At 52.9% G+C, this 19,130-nt stretch overlaps 4 protein-coding genes across 4 annotated transcripts; 3 read left to right on the top strand and 1 right to left on the bottom strand.

Moving 5' to 3' along the window:
• Window positions 1-4,838: 4,838 nt before the first annotated feature.
• J4E90_008438 (uncharacterized protein) lies at window positions 4,839-7,732 on the bottom strand (the record flags this gene model as incomplete). The annotated part of the gene is made up of 4 exons (XM_051437966.1): window positions 4,839-5,051; window positions 5,109-5,774; window positions 5,823-7,667; window positions 7,721-7,732. 4 exons carry the CDS (start codon window positions 7,730-7,732, stop codon window positions 4,839-4,841), a joined length of 2,736 nt encoding a protein of 911 aa, XP_051287965.1.
• A 3,248-nt stretch (window positions 7,733-10,980) lies between these two features.
• J4E90_008437 (uncharacterized protein) lies at window positions 10,981-11,505 on the top strand (the record flags this gene model as incomplete). The annotated part of the gene is made up of 1 exon (XM_051437965.1): window positions 10,981-11,505. One exon carries the CDS (start codon window positions 10,981-10,983, stop codon window positions 11,503-11,505), a length of 525 nt encoding a protein of 174 aa, XP_051287964.1.
• Window positions 11,506-12,232: 727 nt separating this feature from the next.
• Window positions 12,233-15,470, top strand: J4E90_008436 (uncharacterized protein; the record flags this gene model as incomplete). Its single annotated transcript, XM_051437964.1, has 2 exons — window positions 12,233-12,447; window positions 12,515-15,470. The coding sequence occupies 2 exons, from the start codon at window positions 12,233-12,235 to the stop codon at window positions 15,468-15,470; spliced, it is 3,171 nt and encodes a 1,056-aa protein (XP_051287963.1).
• An 889-nt stretch (window positions 15,471-16,359) lies between these two features.
• J4E90_008435 (uncharacterized protein) lies at window positions 16,360-18,170 on the top strand (the record flags this gene model as incomplete). Its single annotated transcript, XM_051437963.1, has 2 exons — window positions 16,360-16,711; window positions 16,783-18,170. The coding sequence occupies 2 exons, from the start codon at window positions 16,360-16,362 to the stop codon at window positions 18,168-18,170; spliced, it is 1,740 nt and encodes a 579-aa protein (XP_051287962.1).
• Between the last annotated feature and the right edge of the window lie 960 nt (window positions 18,171-19,130).

The following is a 19,130-nucleotide window of genomic DNA, read 5'->3' as shown; positions in this document are numbered from 1 at the left end:
ATACATCTACGAATAAGATATGCCGGGTTTGCCAGACCAATGCCCTGCAGCGGAAACAAGTGCGCGCCTAGGACACCACTAGCCACCGAAGTTTGGGACGTAAATAATGGGATGAAGAACTAGAAATGAGGGAGAACGAGGAACGAATGGGTAGCAGACGTGAATGAGTATGTATGTACCCTTCGGCAGCTAAATATTTGTTCTTCTCCATATCACTTTTGCACCCCAACATCAGTACTATCGCGACAGTCACAGCAACAAGAGCAGCTTCATGTAAGAAACCGGAGAGCCTCGTACCCACCAGGCGGCATGAATTCACGTCTCAGGGCCCCTGGAGAACAGGACAGGCGAGCACATGAGTATTTAGATATCCAATTTCGTAAGTGGGATATTGGAATACTGGAAACAGTTTGGAAAAATGTGACGGCCATCGAACAAAAGCTGTCGTTCTTTGAAACTTTGCGATATGAGAGGCGAGAAAGAGCATGGAAGAGTTGTCCAGGATTTTTTATGCGCACCCATGAGGTGATCAAGAAGTGCTTTAAGTGTTGTAAACTAGCTAGTATGTTTGAAAGAGGAAGAGAACACCGGCTATAGTGAAGAGGTATTTATGAGCGACTGGAGGTTCATAGTCGTAACAAAGTGTGAGTTTGGTGGGAGCCATTGGTCTTGATGTGTGGTGCTTTGCACTTCGCGGGAAGACACACAGGCGAAGACATTAGTCATTGTTGCATGTGGTTTGGAGCGAGCTCCATCACATTGTCGAATAGCTCTTTTGGGGTGATTTAATCAGAGAGGTCGAGTGCGTGAAGTAAGAGACTTGAAGCAATAAACGGGCGGTATTTATGTCTATCCGTAGCGTCGCCATATGACATAATTGTGAGACCGATTTGTGCAGCCATGGCAAATACGTGTAGCGGCTTTTACGTGCTTGCGTACATTTTAGAAGCGGGAAGAGAAACGCAGACATCATAAGCCCAGTCTTTTGTTTTGTTGCGCAGTCATGAGAGTGAAGCGTACGTGTTTCGGTATAGTAGACCCTCAGGCTAAGAGCATAAAGCATACGACATGAGGCGGCTATTGAAGGATGATGGTGTCCAGTCGCGGTATGGTCGTTTGGTAGGCATGTGTGGAAGACCAGGAACGGCCATCTGAAGATTCTGGTACTGTTTTTAGGATGCACCTCGAGAGCAAAAAGAAGAGAAGAGGTCATTTGACAGTCTGGGCTTGTTTTTGAAGCACACCCATGTTTCTCTCGTCTTCACATTTTTGGTATTGCACACCGAGGTGTAGAGTAGAGTATAGGACGGAAATCAGAAGTTCACGGAAAGAATGTATTTATATCCAGCGGCGGCATCATATGGCCCGTCGAGACACCTCTATCTTTCGGACCATCCGGTCTAACGCTCGTCCTTTGAATACGCGTCGATTGTTTCCACGACGCAAGATCGTGCCGACCATGATGCTTTTCAGTAATAGCTTTGGATTTAGAAGAGAGCGACAGGAGAGAACATAGAACCTGGACTCTTCTACTTTGGCGCACACTCATTACTAGGGTTTTTTTCAGTTTTGGTATACTCCGGAAAGTAGTCGGTGGAGAATGAAAGGCCAGAAACCTCCGAAGGGCGGAGGTACTTATATGCACGTTTCGCCCCGTGGCGTGCGAAGAAGAGCGCGGGATCTCACCAGCCATCAAACATTTTGACAGAAATTTGAATTTGGAAGGCGAGGCAGACCAGAACATGACAGCTGCGATTTGGACTTTTCGGATGCACACACATAACCCTTCATGAATCTGAATTTGGTCTTTTGTAGGCAAATAGGTTGGAGATGGAAGAGAAGATCATCCAGACAGATGCCATCAGATTCTTATACTTCCAAGAGGCAGAAGTAAAGTAAGAAGACCGGAGAGCTGGAGCTGGCCATGGAATGCCTGAACCAGGCATTTCAGATCAGCCCAGCGAGCGGAAGGGCAGCCGAGAACATGTACTGGAAGTTTCGGATTTTTGGACTCGCACTCATCACGATTGGAACGTGTTGGTTTTATTTTCGGAAACTGGCGGCTTGAGGATAACAGATGAGAGCTCTGGGAGGGAAGAATCGGGTAGCTTTTATATAGCAGCGAAGTCGAGTGCTGCGGTAGACAGAGTGGAGAGATCGTGCTCGACATAAGTATCAGGCACTGCCTTTTTGAAGTCAGGAAGAGGGAAGCAGCCAGAGAACATGAGTTTGATCCTGAATTCTCTTGGGTCCATGCTCATGAAAGCGATAGTTTTTATTCTGAGTGCGGCGTATTCGCGGGTTGAAGAGAGAAAGGAAGAAGTTTCGCAAAGGATGAAGTTTGTGGTATTTATGTCGCAACAGACTAGGAGTAAGCGATCCATGTAGCTCTGTGATAAGCGACAGTGCTGGTCATCTTTATCGATCGTTCCGTTGTTTTAGATTTGGCGAAGAGAAGCAGAGACGACCATGTTATTGGTGCGAATCAGTTTTGGGTCCACACACACATGGACTCTCTTTACTTCTGTTTTGGTATCGCACACAAGAAGGATGATGATAGAAGAAAAAGAGGAAAGCATCGACGGAGAAGTATTTATCCACAGTTGTTGCGTATAAGAGCACAGTCATATCAGGTAAGAACATGTGTTTGCTAGCGGATCAGATGCGGAAAGAGCGAAGAGGAGAACGACATGAGATCATACTCCGGCATCTTTCATTTCGAGAAATACTCAGCGTCGCGCAAGCCTTCTCGCACATATCGTGGGTATTCGTTGAGTATATTTATCGCACACACAACATTGAAAATGAAGACTTTAGATTTTGTAGACCGCACAGGTACTCCAACACTTATGAATCGCTATGAAAGAGCGTCTCACAAACATCAGACTGACTTTGCTAAGTTTTGGTGGATGAAACGCAGAGGATGTTGTATGGGAAAGCCGAGGCCCGAACTGCACATAGTCGTACGGTTGAAAGGTTTAAGACCGCACCAGCCGTCTTACTAATCATTGTGTTGTTTTGAAGTATTTTTTGAATATCCCGTAAAGCCAGACTTTTCGGCACAAACATATACCAGTTGACCCGAGGGTTTAGAAAGAAGGGCAGCGACAGTCTTCTTCCAGAGACATCCAGATTGCCGAGTATCTTTTTGATAAGTAGAAGGAGGAAAGAGGACGAACGAGCCATGCGAAAGATCCTGGCCTGTTTTTCAGGCTCTCCCCATGAGCAGTCGTTCTGGAGTTTTGATATCTTGGAAGAATAGTGTAGAGATAATGCGAGGAAAGCGGACTCGCCGCGCCGTGGTTTTATACAGTCCAGAATGCCGCTAATGCTCTTTTAGGTGGAGAATAAGCGGAAGCAGAACATTTAACTTGTTCTTTCTATTTTCTGCAGAAGGCACAGCAGCAGACCGACAGACATGGGGGTGGATTTGACATCTTTTGGAGTCTCCAGACATCAAGGTGTTATTACTCATTTTTGGTCCAGCATCGGGAGGTTTTCGGATCCTTTGAAGAAGGCGCAGAAGCAGACAGACAGACATCCTGCTGAAAATTGGCCTTTTCAGGTCTCCAGACATCCGAATTCTGCTATTTGGTTTCTAGTCCAACATCATTTGGCATGATCACCGTTTTTGTAGAAGGCGGAGAGGCGAAACGAGAACCATGCATCCGGGTGTAGCGAATTTTTGGGAGATTTCAGACATGGGTGATTCATCGGGAGGATTTTAAGTATCGCAGAGGAGGAAGATGTAGAAAGGAGTCTGCGTCCGCGAGGCGTCTTTTATAGCCCTTGCGACGCGGAAAACAGCACGCTCATCAATAAGAGCGGCATTCAATTTGTTTTTGCAGTTCGCCACAACCCTCTCAACCGCGCACATGGAATGCATCCTACTACCTTTCGAAGCAGATCATATTGCGGAACTGAGTCAGTTTTTTTGTCGTTCCAGGAGACCGAGGGGAGAACATGGAAATTTGCCTCGCGGTTTTGAAACACGCCATGAGTCCACTCTCACGAGATTTTGGTAACATGGAAGAAGAAAAGATAGCTTGATAATCAGCGGAAGAAGCAGGCCGAGGAACCTTTATATAGCCACCAAGCTAGAGCAACTAGTCAGGACACCTGCATGATCTCGGGAGCTGCGGCAACTAGACGTTTGCCCCCAAAAAACTGCGGGTCAGCCGTAGCCTCCACTCATACCCGTCTGTCAATCGGGAAGATCACCACATACTTCACGTGATGACGAATTTGGATAGAAACGTCAGATGAAGTTATGAATGTGTAGTATATAGTACCACAGCACACCCATCTTCCGCAAGCGACCCATTCATCTACGAGATCGGTAACCTCTTTCCCATGATATTCCAACTGAACCCAGAGAAATGCCTGCCCATGTACGCCCGTTCCGAAAAAAAGACAGATCCCGTCAAAGCACCCATTATTTCATGAGGTAATACAGTAGTGGTAACCATACCCCATCGATGCCATGCCCTTTGCCTAAGCAGATATTTCCCAAGAGGATAAAGATGAGCAGTAGAAGCAAGCAACAATGACAACAACAACCGAATTAAGACTCCAAGCTCTTTTTGGGGGGAAAAGTGTGTGAAAGCGATACGTTGATTTTCGTGGCCGTTCAATGATGGAACGTGACGGTAATCGTAGTGATATGTAACAATGAAAGTCAAAAGTAATAAGTATGGTATATGGACAGTAGAATGCAGGTATGCCGCCGACCCTGGCAGTCAAGTATGGATGTGTAGAACGGAATGTGTGGCGAGTGATGGGTATCGTTCACGGATTACGAGGCCTATGTGGGCGGTGACTCTGGCGGGCGGGATGCTCTATAGGACGGTGTCCTCGATGCTGACACCGCCAGTGGCGTTGGCGGCGCTGTACTTGCCATTCGCAAGCGCGCTATGTACGGGTTCGTCGACGGTGGAGTTGTTCGTGCTTGGGTGGGAGCTGCTCTGCGGCGACTGCGCAGTGCTGCTGAGAGCGGGTGTGGGCATGGTCGGAGAGTCGATGCGATCGTAGCGGAACATCTTCTTCTCGACCTGGGCATCTGTTAGTTGACTGTCTTGAAGGAAAGGCTAGGCCACGCAACAACTTACCGAGACACATTGCTTGCCGGGAATGACCTTCTTGGCCTTTTCAAGCTCAGGCTTGAGTGCTTGGACGAACTTCTCGTAGTCATCGCGGTTGAGCGTGTCCAGCATCTTTTGGATGACATAGTTGCCGTAGCCGTCCCTGAGAAGGTTCATGACGTTTGACTCGCCTCGCTCGTTCTTGGCAAGGATGACCGATACAAGCTCACGACGTTGCGCATCGTCGCTGCACTTGAGGCACTGCTCGACGACGTTGCTGGCAAACTTGTGCTTCGAGAACAGGAGGAACTGCGCCTTGATCAAAGCCACGATCTTAGCCCTGTCTTCAGGCAAGCCGTGCTCGATGACGTGCTGAGTGACGTAGTTGCCGTATTGGTCGGTGATGAGTTTGGGTCCCTCTGCGTGAAGCTCGTTCAGGATGAATCTCCGTTGTGGCTCCGGCACCTTCTCAAGCAGTCGCTGAACGACACGGCATCCGTATGAGTTGACCGAGAGAACGCCGACGTTGCCTCTGAAAGCCTCGACCACCTTCTGAATGTACTGCATCGGTACCCGATCGATGACCTTCTGGATGACGTGGTTGCCGTTCTGATCCTTCACCGTCTTGAGAACGTCCTTCTCGAGTTCCTTGACCATCTCGGCTTGCTGCTCGGTAAGTGCGTGCTCAAGTGCCTGGTGTGGTTAGTATCTATGCTCGAATCTTGGGAAAGAGGGACCTACCTTTTGAACGACTCGGCAAGCGTACATCTGGTTGGCAAGCGCAAGTACGTGACCCTTCATCTTTGCAACAAGAATCTTCTTTTGGACCTGGTCTCCATGCTCGAAGAACTTCTGGATGACGTAGTTGCCGAAAACGTCCTGCATGAGCTGCAGCGCGTTCTCCTCAAGCTCTCTGAAGACGCTCTCCTTGACTTCGCTGTTGGCTGATTCGAGCTTCTGCTGGATGAAGCGGGAGCCATGTTGATCTCCGGCAAACTCCACCACATGGCCTTTGATGTCAGTAAGCTCCCACCGCTTGCTCTGCTTTTGCTCTCTTTTGAAGTTGGACAGTTCAATGCTCATAGCGCCGAGCCCATCACCGACCTGCTGCTCCCGAGGACCCCTGGGTGGCTGCTGGTGGACAGGCTGCATGGGCTGCATCGAAGGCACGTTCATGTGCTGTGGTATAGCGGAAAGGGGCAGGCCGTTGGGGAGACCATACTGGTACTGGTATGGGTTTTGCAGCTGAGCTGCGGGAAAGAGGTGCTGATACTGTTGCTGGTGAAGTTGGCTGGGAGAGATGAAGTTACGCCGTTCCTGTTGCGCCATCTGGAATCCAGCGAGTTTGTTCTGGAGCTGCGTGACGCTGTTGGGATGCGCCAACATTTGCTCGCTGGTATACGGGTTGAGACGGTCGTACACAGGTGGTGTGCTCATCTGAGAGTAGAACGGACTCTGACGAACGCCCGTACCGTTCGGCACACTCCGACTGTTGTCAAGCTGAGAGGAACGTAGCTGCGAGTTGAGCTGGTGGTTGGGATAACCATCTGGGGTGTATGTGCCTGCATTGCTGAAGTTGCCGTCATCTGCTCTGGAGAGCGCACCGTTCATGTCCTGCCCGGGTGTTGCTGCTGGCGTGAATGCGTTGATACTAAACGACCTATTCGGCCCCATGCGCGCGTCTTGCTCTTGCTCGTGGCTCAACCGTCCGAACGTGCCAAACGACTCGCTTTGTATCGATCCGCTTCGTTCTTGGAAGCCGCGGCCACTGGCCATGGAGAAAGACGATGCTTGACGGGGAAGCTGCGAGAGCCTAGAAAAGGCATCTGCTGCCTGGCCGAAGGGTGCGGGTTCGGCACCATGGCGGGACGGAGGCAGACTTCCGTTTTGTGAGCCAGCTCCACTGGAGGACGCAAAGTACTCTGAGTTTGCTACGCTCCGGCGGTCCTCGCTTGGGGAGTGGACTGAGCCTGTGTCTGGCCACGATGTGACACCGGTATCAGGGCGCTGGGATGTGGCATCTGTCTGGCCGAATCCAAAATTGGTGAAACCAGTGTTGAGTGAGTCGATCTGGTGCGATGTGAAGGTGGAGGTGGTGGGGTCAAATGGCTTCACCGGCCTCGCGTGTGAGCCTTGGCCTGCCAGCGAGCCCCTCGCAGAGGGAAAGAAGGAAGAGGGTGAGTTGTCGCTGTACTGCTGGACGGGCGCTTGAGCGACAGATCGCTTCCGGGCTGGTGATACGCCGGAGCTCCTGGCGTGCGGTATGCTGCCGGATCGATGTTCACCCCAAGCAGGTCGGGCGGTGGGTCTCCATTCGGTCTCTGAGTTAGCGAGGAGGGAACCTGAGCCGGTCTTGCCCTCGACCAAGTCTGCGGAGGCACCGTTCTCTGGGCGCGGGTCAGCGTTGCACTTGTCATAATTGAATAGTGGCATACCTCGGGGACGCGAGTTGTCTCTGCCAGCGGAGCCAAGCCCAAACGAGCCGATGGAGTTGTTCCAGATAGTCTTTCCCCACGGGGATGCGTGCGAGCGCTCGGCGTCTGTGCCGTTGAGCGAGATGCCGTTGGAGTAGTCGCGCGGTCGAGTCTGGAGCAAGTGTCAGTACGCCATGCTGCATGCATAGGGAAGTGGCTACCCACATTGGCGGACATGACTGCCATGTTACGGCTGGAATCACCGGGCGTGCTGTTCATTTACAGGCGAGAGTGACGTTATTAGGCAGCGGAGAATATAGTGCAGTCCGGTGGAGGATGCGCGGGGTGGCTTATGCGTGCGCGAGTGCGAGGGTCGGACTAGGCTCAGGCGTCAGCGCAGACAGGGCAGGTGCGGGGGCAGAGAATACGAACGCTCTTTCCAGCCGGTATAGTGAGGGACTATGAATATATTGTGCGGCGGCGTGGTGCACACGGATGCGGCGGCGAACAAAGAGAGGTGGTCGCGGACGTCCGAGGGAGGGAGGCCGTGGTGCGGATGATGTATGCGGCGAGGTATGCAGGTCCGGGTGGGTGATGGGTCTTTCTAGGCACAGTTCATGCTAGTCTTGAAGCAATGATGTTGCGCGCCAGGCGGGGGACGCATACGGGTGCGATGACCAAATGCAGCGGCGGGGAGTGCAAGGGCGGGAGGCAGGGCACGAATGCAGCGGTGCGGGAGGAGGATATAGATAATGGGCGGGCGTGCGGGCGGTGGGCGTGTGTGTGTGGGCAGGCCGGGCGCGCGAGTTTGGTAGCGGGCGCAGAGGTTTCGGGGCGCAGCCTGAGGGAGAGGGTTGCGCCAGCTGTGGGTTCGGAAGATGTGTTTTTGGTGATGAAGATGCGACTGCCCTGGAGGATAGGATCGGCAACTAAGGGCAACTAAAGCACTGGGGAAACGCTAAGGCTCAGGTTGTACCGAAAGCGTCGCCTAGAGGTCTTCGGGTGCTTGGATGCAGGCCAGGCTTGGGGAGAGGGTCGAAGGTGCGATTGGAATCCAAGGTACGATCTCCCTAAGAACAAATATCCTCCGTTTTCTTTCCTCTTGCGCCCACCGGCTGCAATGCGCTCGCGTGTGCCAAGAGCGAGTCAGGGACGATGCGGCAACGGAATCCGGACGATCCTCTGTGATGCGAGGTGTCGTTATGGCAGCCTGAGACACTCCCCATGCATGGATAGGAGACCCTCAGCATTATCTACAGGCCCGTCGTGTTTCACCACCACCCTGCCGCCACGTCCAAGCGCACCCTCTGCTACGCCCTCACCCTCCTGCATGCCAGTGTTTGCCGTCGGGACAAGATTCTTGGTAGCCACAGGACTTCGGTAGCCAACCCACGCCCACCATGTGTTGCCCTCGTCGACTTTTTCGCTGCGCCCAATTGACCTCTGTCTGCTTACTTGGAGCGAATTGGTCGACCTCGATGCAGCCTGAGTGACATGCATGGGCATGAGGAACTCATCGACGTGATTGCCTGGAGGCACAGCAGACGATGCACGGCAACCACGGTCGCACTCGCTGTGGGTTTGATCGATAAAGAAAAGCCTTCTCACGCTCGTGACCTAGATCATCCATGGATTGTCCTCGTTGCCAACACTCCCTGCAAATATAACGCCTCCTAGCTGCGGGTTTGCGCTGCAAGGCTGCAAGTCGGATGCGAGGCGTCCAGTGAGCCTCCCATCTCCGCTCTGTGTTCATAGCTGTGCTGCGCTGGCGGGCCAACAGGCAGAGCAAACTGCTGCAATCGCCAAGTACTTTCTTCGTGATAAAGTTCCTCCTCTGACTGTGTTCGTCATCGAGCTTCACATCTACACCGCTGTTGTTGCGTTGACTGGTGTTACACACGATAAGCCACGGTTGATCGCCGCGAGGTCACGATGGAACACCATCCAGTGCCATATAGCTGTCTGAGAAGAGCCGGTGACAGCATTTCCCCTCAATCGCAGACAGTTCATCGCTTCTAGAAGACGACATGCGACAGCCCCAGAGTCAAGGGGTCACTTGGCGTCAGGCAGGCGGGAAGGCATCAAACGTCCCGAAGGCTCAAACGCAGGGCCTGACGATGAGATGTTTAACGGCGGGGACAGGAACCGAGTGGGCGCAGTGGAGAAGCCAAGTGCCGGCCTGGCTGCATCCGTAGGACCATGACGAATTCCCTCGTGTCACTTGCGCGCTGCTGACGACTGCGACGCTGCAGGTGGAGCGGAAGCCTTATGCCAACTTTGCGGTGATGAAGGGCTGCCTCAAGGCTTTGTCGAACGCAAGAGAGACGTGCCTGAGGAGGCTCGAGTTCCATCACCACACGGTGCTCCCTGCGCCAGCCTTGGAAGTGGTCCACAAATCCATCGTTCATTACGCGCGTTGCTGTGGCATGTGCTATCGACCAGCATAATCCTGCATCGCTCCGCACTCGGGCAAGACGTTCGTCTCAGCCAGCGCTGTCAACTCGTCTCCACGCCGTTGTCACAATCAGTCTAAAACACGTCGCGTCTCGTACTCGATAAGCTTAACGCAACATCCAGATTGGCGTCGTGAGGGTGACAGTACATAGTCTGGGGCGGTCGCCTCAACCGAGCGCAATAGGAGTACGTGCTGGCCACGATCCACTGGCGATCCACACCGGAGAGTCTCGACCTCTGGCTAAATCCTACCCCCGTCATTCGTTATTACCGCCCCTTGCATATCAGAAAATACTCCACGCGCTATAACCGTTGTTTGTTTTGCTCTGTTTGCGGCGACGGCGTTTTTACTTTGGCTCGGGTTTGGGAACCATCGCAGAAGGACGACCCTGATTGTTGTGGTCTCGTGCGGCAGCGGCGGGGAGATCGCTGGCGCCAGCGAAGCCAAAAATAAGATCGAGAGGATGAGCGTGCTACCGTCATCTTATTGTGCCTCACGGACTCGGCTTAGCGTGGGCGGCTTCCTCTCCTAAACTAGGTAAAGAGGAAGGTGCGCGCCTTAGTGCCGATCGCTGATTCGCTATCAGTGCATCGTACCTGCATTTTGCATTGGTGACCGCAAGGCGGTTCAAAATAACGTTGGTTCCCATCTCGACCTCCTTGCTCACCTCCTTCACGGTCTCGCCCACCTTCACTCATTCTTCCCTCGTCGACTTATCGCTTCACTCTTTCAGCGATATCTCGCATTACGCTCTTTCCCACCTTGTGTCTCTCGTTCTCTATCAACCCACCAGCTTGCGAACCGACGGTGCTATCAGGTGCGTATCCGCTTGTTCCCGTTGGCGTCCGTCACATTCCGCCAAGCCTCCGCGCGAATGTACAACCACAACACCGAACAGAAGCAATGCGAGCGGGACAACGAGAACTAACATGCAAACAGCAACTACACTCCTTAATCAACACTACCAACACCAGAGTTATCTGCACGCCATCGACACGCCCTAACGAAACACAATACCACCAATATCATAATGATGAACATCAACCTTATCAAGCGCAGCGAGGATGGCAGCCTCAGCTCTACCCACCTCGCCCTGCTCGTTACCCTCATGATGCTCGTTCTCCTCGGCATGCTTTGCATAGGAGGCCTCATGTTCCTCCGCAGCGTCCGCAGAGGCAGGAAACAAGCCCAAGCCGACCCAGAACTCCCCGTCTACGAGAAGCGCCAATCAAATGTCAACCGCCTGACTATCACTGCGATGCCGTACAAGGGCCGGGAATCCGTCATCACCTACTCCGAAAAGCAGAACCTCATGGACAGCCCTACCAGCCCGGTACCCGAGATCCGCATCACCTTCCCCGACGAGGTCGACGAGTCCGGCAAGCAACAATCGGGTCGCGTTGTCGTCGTTCGCGTTGGAGACCACAGTGTCGGACTGGAGCCTGTACAAGAGGACCTCCCAGCCTACCAGCGCGACGCATCAGACCGCTTCGACTCGCTCGACCTGGATCGCATGGGCGGACTGAAGGAGAAGGACGACAAATACTACTCATGAATCTCATGACACCAACTCTCAACACCCGGCTAGACTGCTGCTACGAAAAGTCTAGCAGCCCGGGCCTCCCAGCCACTTGGCTACGACCGACTACCCTTGATGACGGCTATACCGCGCTGATTGTCAGCTTCTCCGTTCCTGCTGAAGCTGTGGCATAGCCGGCAGGGCACACCATTTATGTATATTCTCGGAGTTGACTGGCCATTTTGCTGTATACCCCCTGATGATTGGCCATCTCTTCAACGAGGTTTCTACACCTCTTACATAACTCTTATTCACTAATGTATGATATACAACTCACTCTCTAGCGACTGCTCAGAGCAGCATGAGAGCCAATACAATCCTTTGTCAAGACATACAAAACGCGTGCATTTGATCGTGACGTGAAGTGGACGTGATTGAACCAGCCCATGCAGGGTCTTTGGGTATTCTGGTACGAACGGGAAGCATGCAGGCATGATGTCAAGGCTCGTATTACAAGTCCCAAGCACAGCTAGCGACGGGCGCGAGGCGCGTACCTCGATGGCGGATGCATGACATCGGAGGCTCGGCGAAATGGGTGATCCACTTGTGGATGCTTGCGACACATCCTCACTTCTGTAAACAGCGCATCAACTTTCTTCCCATGGATTCTGTCGCTCCTTGAGGCCTCTTCAGCCATCTGAATCCCATTGAATCTCCATTTGGCATTTGCTAAGCGCCAATTGGCCACCCCTCTCCATCCGTCATGGAGAACGGCGAGGTCTTCACGCCTCTGTCCGACATCACCGCCGGCCGGAGCACCGCGCCCAGAGTTCAGAAGCCGGCGCAACAGCCACAACAGCAGCAGCCGTCGCAAGGTCAGCGGACGGCTGTACACGACCCTGATAAGGCGAAGAGGCTTGGGCAGGTGCACTTTAAGGCCGCTCATGGCATCATTGTCGCTTTCTTTACCTTCATACTGTAGGTTTCTCCATCTCAGCCCTCTCCGGGCTTTCCCCCCAAGACATGCATCGCTAACGGTTACCAGAATACTCCACATTCTCGGTATCTACCTCTTCACCAGCGGCTTCCTTCTCACGCGATTGGTGCTCGACCACAAGTCAGAATGCGCCCTCCCCCCAATCGACTCCGCGAACGCGTACACACCGGGCGACGCGGAAAAGGGGTGCTGGCACCCGAAGACATTCAACAAAGCAGTCGTCATCATCGTCGACGCCCTGCGATATGACTTCACTGTGCCCTTCCCCGAACAATTCGAACCTGTCGATCTCGCTGTCGAAGCCGAGAACCCGTCCCAAGCCCCTCCAATCGCCCCGCGCCATTTCCACAATGCTTTCCCCGTGCTATACGAGACGGCGAGGAACCAGCCTCAGAACGCGTTCCTCTTGCCCTTCATCGCTGACCCGCCGACGGCCACGATGCAGAGGTTGAAGGGGCTCACAACGGGTACGTTGCCCACCTTCATCGACGTGGGCAGCAACTTTGCGGGCCAGGAAATTCTTGAGGATAACTTGGTTGGACAATTGAAGAATGCGGGCAAGAGGATGGTTCACCTCGGTGACGACACATGGCACGCTCTTTTCCCGGACTACTTCGAGCCGAACCTCACGCACGCGTACGATTCGTTCAACGTCTGGGATCTACACACCGTTGACTATGGCGTGAGTGAGCACATTTTCCCACTGTTGCAGGCTGAGAATGCCGACAAATGGGATGTCATATTCGGTCACTATCTGGGCGTGGACCATGCTGGACACCGTTACGGACCCGATCACCCTGCCATGGCCGCGAAGTTGAGCGAGATGGACAAGGTTTTCCAGCGCATGATTAGGACCATTGATGACGACACGCTGTTAGTTGTTATGGGAGATCACGGTATGGACGCAAAGGGTGACCATGGCGGAGAGTCGGATGATGAGATCCAGGCTGCGCTGTGGATGTACTCGAAGAAGGGTATATTTGGGCGCAGCAACCCTGCCTATGTCGCGCCTCCAGCCAACGCAAAGACTCGGCCAGTTGGACAGATCGATTTAGTCCCGACTCTCTCGCTTCTTCTGGGCATGCCCATACCCTTCAACAACCTTGGAAAACCTATCGAAGAGGCTTTCATCGGCAAGGACGGCGCTGACTACAAGAACTTGGCGACCGTCAACCGTCTGACAGCTGCGCAAATCCACAACTACCAGCATGAATACGCCAAGGTTCGAGGCATTGCTGATAGCGCAAGGGCTTCTTCGCTTGCCTTCTGGAAGAACGCAAATGACGCGTGGAACTCACTCGGAAAGTCCAAGGCCAACAGTGACGAGATGCGCCAGGCGTACGAGGCTTTCGGTGCCTACCAGCGCGACACGCTCCGCATCTGCCGCGACCTTTGGGCTCGATTCGACGTCCCTAGGATGGTCAGTGGTGTCACAGTCTTGGCCGCCAGTCTGATCGTAGTCGCACTCTACGCTAGAATCCTCCATGGCGATCGTGCCGACGTCACTCCCGTTTTCTTCACCCGAGGCGCCATTGGTCTGGTTCTTGGAGGTATCGTTGGTGTCGGCTTTACCATCTTCATGCCAGTAGACGCCAAGTCGCACGTCCTTGTCCTCTCCTCTGCTCTCACTGGAATCGTAGGCTGCGCTTCTACTTTCTACTCGCTGAGTTACCGCCTCATGCCTCCGATGCCAAATAGCATTTGGGGATGGACGAGTGTCATCTTCACTCTTGCGCTCTCTGGCGGCTTCGCAGCCAACTCATTCACCATCTGGGAGGACGAGATTCTCCTGTACTTCCTAACCACCTTTGGTGTTCTTGCGCTTATCTCGTCCTTCCGTCGAAAGAGTATTTCAGACCGGACTCTGGGCGCTTACCACTCCATCTTGTTCACCATCTTGCTCCGGGTTGCTAGCTTCTCGAGACTGTGCAGAGAAGAGCAGATGCCATACTGCAAGTCCACATACTATGGATCCGCTCTGTCCACTACATCAGCACCGTGGCAACTCGCCATACCCGTCGCCGCGGCCATCCTCATCCCCACGTTCATCAAGAGCTACTACGACGGCACCAAGAGCTACCAGCACTACGCGACCCTTTGGATAGGTCTCGCACTGCGCTTCGGCCTAATGATGTCCGCCGCATACTGGGCCCTCGACGCCGCCGACGACGGCGAATGGGCCCCCGGCTGGGAAAACATCATCCGCATCACCAAGCGCTTCCTCGCCCAGATCGTCCTCGCCATCAGCATGGCCTTTGGCTACTCAATCTACAACTGGTCCAAGCCGCTCCTCAACGTCATCATCAACAAAGACGGCGGCGTCGACGAAAACGGCGCCCCCAAGGAAGAAGTCATCATCCACGGTTTCGCAAACGTCCACGGCTCGCGCTACGCCCTCCTCATCACCATCTGGTACCTCGCCGTCGCCGTGTTGCAGAAACCCATGGGCGCAGGTGCAATCGGCATCTTAGTCTGGCAACTCTTTTCCCTCTTCGAAATCATCGACACGAACAACCTGCGTCAATCCGCCATCGGCCCCGTCGTCCTCGGCCTCCTCGGCTCCTTCCACTTCTTCAAGACAGGCCACCAAGCCACTCTCTCCTCCATCCAATGGGAATCAGCATTCATCCCCTTGACCAAGATACGCTACCCATGGACCCCCATCATCGTCATCCTCAACACTTTCGGCGCACAGATTCTTTGCGCTATCGCGGTGCCGGCGTGTGTGCTGTGGAAGGTTAAGCCTCAGAAGAAGGGTCTGCTTAGTGTGGTGACGAAGGCGGTGGCTACGCATGTGCTGTTTTATGCGACTGTTAATCTGGCGACGACGATGTGGGCGGGGCATCTGAGGAGGCATCTTATGCTTTATAGGATCTTTTGTCCTAGGTTCATGGTTGGGGCTGTGGTGTTGTTGGTTGTGGATGTGGTGTTGATTGTTATTGCGCTGTGGGGGACTAGGATGAGTATGTTGAGTACGGCGGAGGTGTTTGGGTTTGGGGGGTAGATGGGATGGTGGTGAGAGGTGGAGAGGTGGTGGTTGTAGTATTGCTGCTGTTGTGTCACCTCCAATCTGTACTGGCCTCAATGCCTGGGTAGGCGGGCTGAAATGGTTGTATAGTATCGTATGTATCGGCGCGGCTTGATTGTTGTTGTATTAGCATCGCTTGCAGCGTCTTTTCTGTTTCCTTGTGTTCAATGTAAGAACCATGTAAGAAGCTCTTCAAGTGCAACTCGCTCTTTCGCTCTTTCCTCACACCGTCTTCTCGTTCCGTCATCTTGGTTCTTCCCGTTCCCTCCTGCTCTTTCCGGAGTCAAACGCGCCAGATTGACCTAGAATGGCCCCGCGTTATACCGCTCTCTTACCTTCCGCCTCTGGCTATCCTATCGCGGTCCTCCTACCAATACATTGCGAGCGCATTACGTCATGCTTCTCGTCGACAACGCAAGGTTAAGGTAAAGGCAGCCGCCTCAGTCACCGCTTTTCGTCTATATCAACGTCTCAGCCTGGATCTCCGTATCTCTTGCACCACACTCAGAAAGTACTCAAAAGCAAGCCTTGTTGCACAATCGTCTGCGATAAAACTTATGGAGTAACCCTCCTCACGATCTATCTATCTATCTAGTCGGAAAGTCGGCCACGTTCGAGCGGAAAAGTTGTCCCGGACGAGAGGAACAGTAATTACGACGTAGTTGTGCGCTCGAAGAGGCTGCGCAAAAAAGCGGTGAGTCTTTCTTTTTCGATACACTTTGAGAAAGGTGTATACTGACTGGCGATATAGGTCGTTACTAAGACGGCGCCGCTCCAAGCACTTAACCTCTACTCCTAACGATAATTCACCTTATCTCGGACTTACGCCCCACTTCAACAGAAGCATACTCAGTACCTCGGGATCATGGCTTCACGACTGCAGCAACCAGCAAGCGTAGCGGCTCGGAATGAACCTTGCGAAGAAAGTCCCTATGGCATCTTCGTCGAGGAAGATCTCATCGATGACTCGACTGGCATCATACCAACTAAAGGACTAGGCATACCGTTAAGCCTCAAGGACCGCTTTTTGAGGCGCCTATCGAAGATGCTAGGCACCGCAGCGAACATACGAGAGGCACCCAACGTCAGCGTCATGGATATCTTCTTGACGAGAGACAAACAGTCGCGGCGGCCAAACATTGCGCTCGATGAAGGACTGTGGAAATTTGTGCGCGAGCTCGAAGATGGGCTGGCCGCTGTTGCGATGCATCCTTCTGGTATGCTACACCTGAGTACAGGCGTTCGTCGCTAACATGTCTAGGGCCGCCACTTGATCGCGCATGCTCAGAACTATGGGATGTTGTTCTCATCGCCAACTACAATAAAGTCGAACAAGTCATACGAAGTATAAAAAAGACTTTCGACGAGAACCGGAATACGTTTGAAGAGCTCGTTACGAGAATGTTCGGCATTGATGACGCTAACACCAAAGGCTCTATGATGGATCGAGAACTTGGTGATAAAATCATCAGGCTATCTCACGACGTCCATGCTTTCGATGGCTCAATGAGAGACTTGAATAAGCTCGTCCAATTCGCTTCAACCATAACGAGGGCACTTCTCAACTTACGGGATCGAATGAGGTACATCCTTGAAAAGATTCACTTCGCCAATAAGCTGTTCGATCTCATCTGCACCCTCGGCTTCCCCGAACGTGTCTACAGCACCTTGATTCGGGCTGCTAGATCTTCGCAGACATTTAGGAAGGTCAACTTCCACTTGAGGCCTCAGTCGCCGGTAAAGAGTGTGTCGTTCGCCACTCCTCTGGCGATTCCGACGCAGCCAAACGTCAGCAAGCCGTCCTCACCACTCCAGAAGGAGAAGTCGAAGCGGATGCACCGGTACGAAGTAACAGCGATCGAAACGGCAATTACAGCTCCTATCCTACCCTCTCTTCCACTTCCTCTTCCCCCTCCCCCTCCTCAGCCAGCCCCCACCAACCTCGGTCCGCTGATAACCGCGGTGCAGCCTTACCTGAACCAACAAGATCGGGGTCTCGCTCTCCATTCCTTGCAACCCGCAACCAAACAAGAAACGGCGCAACTAATCGGCACCATACTGAGAGAGAGGCTACTTCCAACAGACACAACCGCATGGTACGCATTTGGCTTCGTGACCGCCAAGGACGAGGAGCAAGAGAGACAGCTAGCAGGGCTGTACGTCGCACTACTCAAGGAAGCCAAAGATCCCGAAGCAGCATTCCGTGAATTACAGACTGCCTTGGAAACGAACTCCATCGTCAGGCTATTCGATAAGTACGAATATAGCCATTTCCGAGACTTGTTTCCCTTCCTCAAGACGTTCCTCACCACACCACCACGCAAGCGCTCCACCGTCTGGCGTCTTCGGCAGTTCATCCAGGATCCAGTTGATGACGAACCGCCCGCATGTCTCCAACGGGACTACGGTTTCAAATACTGTCGTCAGCGCGAGGAAGTTCTCCGCCTCAAGGAAATATACGTCAACATACTGAAGAAGCTGGGCCCGCAAAAGCTGGATATCGCATGTGCTAACGGTCGATTATCCGAGACGGCGATGAAAGAGGGAGTGCATGTCGATCAGAAGGACAGGCGGTTCCTGAAAAATGACTATGGGTCTCCGTTCCTGGGGGTGGACTGTGAGGGCGGTCTTGAGAACTACCGCGGCCCGTTCTACAGGAAGCCGTTGAAGCTTTAGGTGTGGTGTGCGGATGAGCATAACGTGTATGGCGCGCACGGCGGCGAGCCCTGAATATCCGCTTGACGAGCTCTTGGAGAAGGGCGTGAAGCGATGACTAGACTTCTGGCATACCTGCGATGAATGCTGGATGACGCGTGCATGTCCATCGGGCGATGATTTCGGGTATGGGTTTGGCTTTCGGATTTTGCGGGGTTGTCTGCGATCGTTTCATGGAAATAGTGGCCAACAAAAGGCGTTGCGATATACTCATGAGTTTTGGTGCCAGCCGAGGCAGCAGGCTGGACATGACTTGGGCGGTCGACTTCTTGATATGCTTTACTCTTGACCTTTCCAAAAGTTGGGTTTTGCGTGCGAAAATGGGTATCTGGGACTTCTTTTGGCATCAGACTATGCAGCGACTGAGACATCCGATCAATTGACTTCGAGGAATACCTCCTGCTAATCAACTCTTGATACCTTCAATGCGCGTTGATGAACTGGTCATGCTTCTCTGCGTCCTTATTCTTTGGGATCTGGACTTGCTAACTCATTCCCGCCATCACCGTCAAGAGACCGATGCACGTGACATGGTAGACCGTGGACGCATATATAAACCCACCCTTCGCACCACATCTTCTTCTTCATCACACATCCACCTACCAGACATTTGTTCAAAAGGATGTTGCGCAAGTCTATGTGCCTTCTCCAACATAAAAGTGCAGAGTGACATGTCCGTCTCTCGGTCTTCTTCCTCTTTCCAAAATGCCTAGAAGCTTGCCCGCATGTGCAGAATAGAGATCTTCTCCTCTTAATCTTTCTGACGCTGGCAACCAAAAAGTGACGCCAGATAGCTGTATGCTGTCGGAAACACGAAAAAGTCATGACAATATTATGGATGTTCTGAAACCCAAAATAGAGATCAAAGCTCCAATGTGCTCGTCTGGTTCTCTCCCCCTTATATCTACGTCGAATTTGAGA

Source organism: Alternaria incomplexa (assembly GCF_024043165.1).
Source record: "Alternaria incomplexa strain BMP 0042 chromosome Unknown scaffold_13, whole genome shotgun sequence".
Lineage (NCBI taxonomy): Eukaryota > Fungi > Ascomycota > Dothideomycetes > Pleosporales > Pleosporaceae > Alternaria > Alternaria incomplexa.
The sequence above is the reverse complement of the archived record's forward strand: the minus strand, read 5'-3'. Positions and strand labels throughout refer to the sequence as shown.